Here is a 4887-nt window from a genome sequence, read left to right on the forward strand (position 1 = left end):
CTAAAAGTAACCCCAATTTAAATTGTCATCAACTATGGAAAAATTGCGAAATAAGTTTGTATGAAACTTTTTTGTTTACAAATGTATCTGCTTCAAACAAATTTCACAGATTTCTCTTCCAATTAATGTGAGGATGTCTCATCTTTGTAGGATATCCGTAAATATTAATTGAATTATATTAATATGGCCTTTATTCCAAACAAAAATATGTATGGGATGAATTTAATTAAGGTCCAATTGCCTTTAAAGTTATTTTTAATTTTGAAGCAAAGAATCTGTTGTGTAATACCAGCGAGTAATCTAGACAAGCCACATATATAACCTATTATAAATTAGTTTTGTTGGGCTGTTAGCCTTTATTTGAGTTTGCCATTAGTTGGTATCGCATGGCCACGATTTAATTAACTAGTTAGCGCCATGTTTATGTTGCGCTATCTTGGGACAGGCGGCAACCCTGACATCTGCCAAGCCCACCCAAAAACCCCAAAAAACCAAGAAGCGGGCGACACTCACTTAGCATTTGATTCATGGACCTCTACCGTGCCAGCCAATCAGCAAATCATTAACAACTAATTAAATTATATAAAACAGTCATTAATTAAGCGTCAAATGCGCCAAGGCGGCGCAGAACGACGGCTACTTGGATTCTATGGAGTCCATAGAGTTGCCTTTCACTTTGCCAGCAGCTACAATACAGGCAGAACGGAACGGAAGGGAACGATACGAAACGGAATGGAACGATTGCAAATAACGACAAGAACTTTGCGCTAAACTTTTGCACTTTGACATCGGCTGGCAACCCGGTTGGCCCCACCAGGTGCAGCACTGCACCCAAAATTGGCACGCTTTATGCGGCGGCAGTTGTAAATACATATTTAATAACTACATTAATAACAGCAGCAATGACAATGACAACAACAGCAGCGGCAACAGCGGCAGCAACAGCAACTAGCAACAACTATAATAACACGCGCTCTTTGGTGATTGCAATTTGCCAAGCAATAAAAACTACCGTTTTGGCCACGTTTGCCAATGGTATGAATTGAATGAATGTCATTAATTTGACAACAGCAACCGTTAAATCAGCAATTCAATCACCAGCACCACAGCAACAACAACAACAACAACATCAACAACAGCAACAGCAGCAGGCGAGTGGCGACAAAAGAAACGGTTCTCGATTCTCGGTTTGGTGGTTCGGTTTTGGTCTCGCGGCGTGAGTCTTAAATTACCAACCTTGCCACAATTTTCAATGCGCATTCGCATTCGAATTTGTTTGCAGTAATTGGCCGGCAAAGCTGAGAACCCGGCTATAACTGACGACTGTCGCTGCTGCCACCGCACCCATCAGCAACAGTTGCTGCGGCTGTTGCTGTGGTGCCTGCTGCTGCTGCTGCACCACCCAAGCATTCATCGTTCGCCTTTTGCCTTTCAACTTCAGTTACAGGTGTCTCTCTCCTGATCGTCTGGGGTTTGGTACTCTACCAAGTTGCTGCCGTGTCAATGACAGTTCAATGTGCTCGCGATTTGTTGCTGTTGTTATTGTTGCTGTTTGTTGTGCGCTGGCAACAGTTGTCGCACATGCAAATCGTGACTGTTGCCCAACCGACGTCCATCACAAGTTGCCAAACAAACTTGCCAGTCAGTCAAGACAGTCAGTTAGTCTCATGCCACGTTTGTGCAGTACACCATATAACGAAATGTTAAAAATTGGTTCATAGTCTCGAACTTCGTAGAAACGTTCCTTCTATATAAATTTAAATGATGCAGACAGTAAGTCGTTTACGAATGACGCACAATACAGAATAGCCAAAATCAGAAGGTCGCAGCTTAACATGACCATATTAGAGAGTTTATATAAAATTTGGGTTTTCCTTCAAATTTTGTATCTCTCTTTTCATTGTAGTCATTTCCTTGGACAGTAAAGCATTTAAGAATAGCAAGGGAAGAGGAATTGAGAAAAATTGTAAAAGCTCTCAACTGGGCATGGGCATACCAGAAAATCAATATAAAATTTGGGATCGATCACTATCTCTCTCCCCCTTAGATTCTCTCATTAAACTGACGCCAATTCTTCAGTCAGTAAAGCGTTTGAGAATTACAGAATAATGATAATTTGAGAATAATTGAAACAAACATTTTAAGCTCGTTGGCTACCGCTTCCTATCTTCCTTTGCTACTCATGTCTCGCCTTCTCTGCTTCTATCCTATCATTTGGTATTAAATATTTAGATAATTTGTGATTTATCTGATATTTATAAATCTAACAACATATCAGCGCATTTTATGTAGTTATGCCTGTAATATCAGCATTTCCTGGTCAGCACAGCGTATAAACGCATTTACAGACTATTCCAGTTAATCAGTTAGTGGCTGGCTTTTTTTGCCTTGATTTTTTTTGGTAGTTGAAATGCAAGTGATTTGCTTAAGACATTTTGATTGATTATTTTTGTTTGTTTTTATGCCAAGCGACGACAAAACTGCGACTGCCCACCGCCTAGCCGCAATGCCTGCGCCTTCCATTTGGTGGCAACGCTTCCTCGAGTTTTACTCGTCCGTGTTGGCTTTTTGGCCACCAGAGCCGGCTTCGCTTTTGGGCAAGTCATGCGCACAAAAGTCGCTCGCTTTTATTAATTATTTTGACCCAGAAATTGCTGTTGTTTCGATTTGTGTGTTAAGTATTAGGTATCGGAATTGAGTCTCTGGCCACGGATCTGACAAAGTCGGCGGATCTGGCTTGGGGATCGGCGCGCGTTTGTTGTCAGTTAAATTTACCACCTGTGATGAATAACGTTACATTTTGTTGATTGTTTTCTTTTGTTATTGTTGTTGCTTAACGTGATTAATCGCATTTATGCAGTACCAGCGGAATCTGGCATCAGAATCGTATTTAACGTAACGTAACATTCGCCCGGCCATGCCCACATAAAGTTGATTACTCAGGTGTCTGAGTGCGTGCTGCTCTCCCTGTCTCGCTCTTTCCCTCGTGTGCTGTATCTTGCCTTGTCTTTATTTATATATGGGGGCCGTGTACCGTTAATTAATTTGCAAGTTGTTTTTTGTCTGTTGTTGTATTGAATTTGTTTACTAATTCCCTAGTGCATGGCTTTGGGGTCAGGTAAAGTTTATTTTGATGGAGTCTATGTCATTCATTAAATCGAGAAAACGGAAAACTATTTCACGTTAATTTATGTAAGCTATGATTTAATAGGAATCGTCCAATATTTTCTATATAAAAAAAATTGCTTGTACTGGCTGACTTATTATCTGACTGATCCAGCCGTAAAGGTTACAAAGCTAAAGATTTGACTATAGTTACTTTATGGATGGGGATGCAGTCGACTTGGAAATTACCCATACAAATTCACTATGGTAGTAAAAATTTTAACATTTTGTAAGTGTTATGTCATAATTTAAAAAATGAATCTTGAGCCGGGCAAAGCTGGATAGTAACCGCTGGTATATGTATAACACGTATTCTTACAATAAATTTCATTAGTTGGTAAATAAAAATTTGAAAATGCATATGCAACAATGACAACTAATTTCAGTTATTACAACTTAAGCTGGAATCTAAAGTCATTTATCATCTTAAAATTGAGCTCAAAATTAGATTTCTTAAATGTGTCCCAAATACACTTGGCTGCTTGTCACTTCCTTGGCTTGCTGGCCAACTGCAGCTTGGATATGTTTGGACTATTCCTGGGCGGAGTTCTCATGTTAGGCGTGCCCGGTTCGATGGTTACCCTGGATGAGGGCGGAGCACGGGGTAGTTGAAAGGAGGTTGAAGGGAGTTGCTCGGATGGAGACTTCGAAGACGGCGTCCGATCCGGGCCGTCGGACGACGCCTTCGACTCGACTGAACTCCTCTGGCGCTTAAAGATCGGCGAGCTCTGCAGCTCTTGCGTAATCTCCGCCGCCGTGGGCATAATGGCTGGTGGCTCTCGGCGCATGCGGGGCGATGGCGCAACCGGATTAACGCCATGGGAACTGATGCTGCGGCTAAGCGCTTCCGCTTGCCGCTGTGTCTCCAGATTGGCATCGCGCATCAATATGGAAATACGCTCTCGATTGGCACGCTCCTGGGACAATTGATTGCGCTGGTGACGGCGTATCTGCTCAAACTCCTGCCAGAAGGTTTGGGTAATCTGGCGCGAATTGCGATGAAGTTCGCGACGCAAAGCCTGCACCACATGCGCATCCCGAGGCAACTCATTTTTGAGAGGTCGTCTGGACATGGTTTTTGATTTTTGTTGAAATTTTGAAGCGACGAAGAGAACAAGAATTGGAAATTAGACACAGTATTTGATAGCATATACTATGTATATGACGTTGCCATAACGTGTGTGTCTGTGGCAATTTGATCGATGCGAGTTTTCTAATTGCGCCGCCAACTTTCTTCTTAATTGTGGCGAGAAAAATGAGGCCCGTATCGAAATGGCATGAAAAGCACAGCAACAAGAACAACAGCATATCAAACAACCACAGACGTCACTCGCGGAGAGCGGGAGAAATTGTTTTCAATATATTTCGTATGTAAAATGAATATTTGTTCTGTTGTATGTGCAGTCAATCAATCATACGATAGAAGCTTAAATACTTGGCCCAATTGGGCCTTGGCCAAACAATGGGCCAACGTTTGTCTTTCGATATAATCGCAGCCGTAGAGAGGCAGTGGAGGCCTCTCCACTCCATTTAGCCGAAATGAAAACAAAATTGCCAGCAGCGCCGCCTCCTTTTTGTTTCCTGGCCAAGACACCCCGCTGTGCACTTGTCGAAGCCAAAAGTTCAACGATTGCCGCCGACTGTTTTAAATGCGGCTACCTAACCGAGGCGCAATCGAAGGCGCAGGCACAAGCCGAACTCGAATTCGAATTGGAACCGACT

At 42.4% G+C, this 4887-nt stretch overlaps 1 protein-coding gene across 1 annotated transcript; it reads right to left on the reverse strand.

The window, feature by feature from the left end:
- Positions 1–3443: 3443 nt before the first annotated feature.
- On the reverse strand, positions 3444–4355 carry LOC135426332 (uncharacterized). Its single transcript, XM_064679391.1, has one exon. The coding sequence runs from the start codon at positions 4236–4238 to the stop codon at positions 3651–3653; it is 588 nt and encodes a 195-aa protein (XP_064535461.1). The 5' UTR covers positions 4239–4355; the 3' UTR covers positions 3444–3650.
- Positions 4356–4887: the final 532 nt, after the last annotated feature.

Source organism: Drosophila montana, unplaced genomic scaffold (genome assembly GCF_035044405.1).
Source record: "Drosophila montana isolate Dmon_TW-CO22-7 unplaced genomic scaffold, ASM3504440v1 contig_1_1, whole genome shotgun sequence".
Classification (NCBI taxonomy): Eukaryota; Metazoa; Arthropoda; class Insecta; order Diptera; family Drosophilidae; genus Drosophila; species Drosophila montana.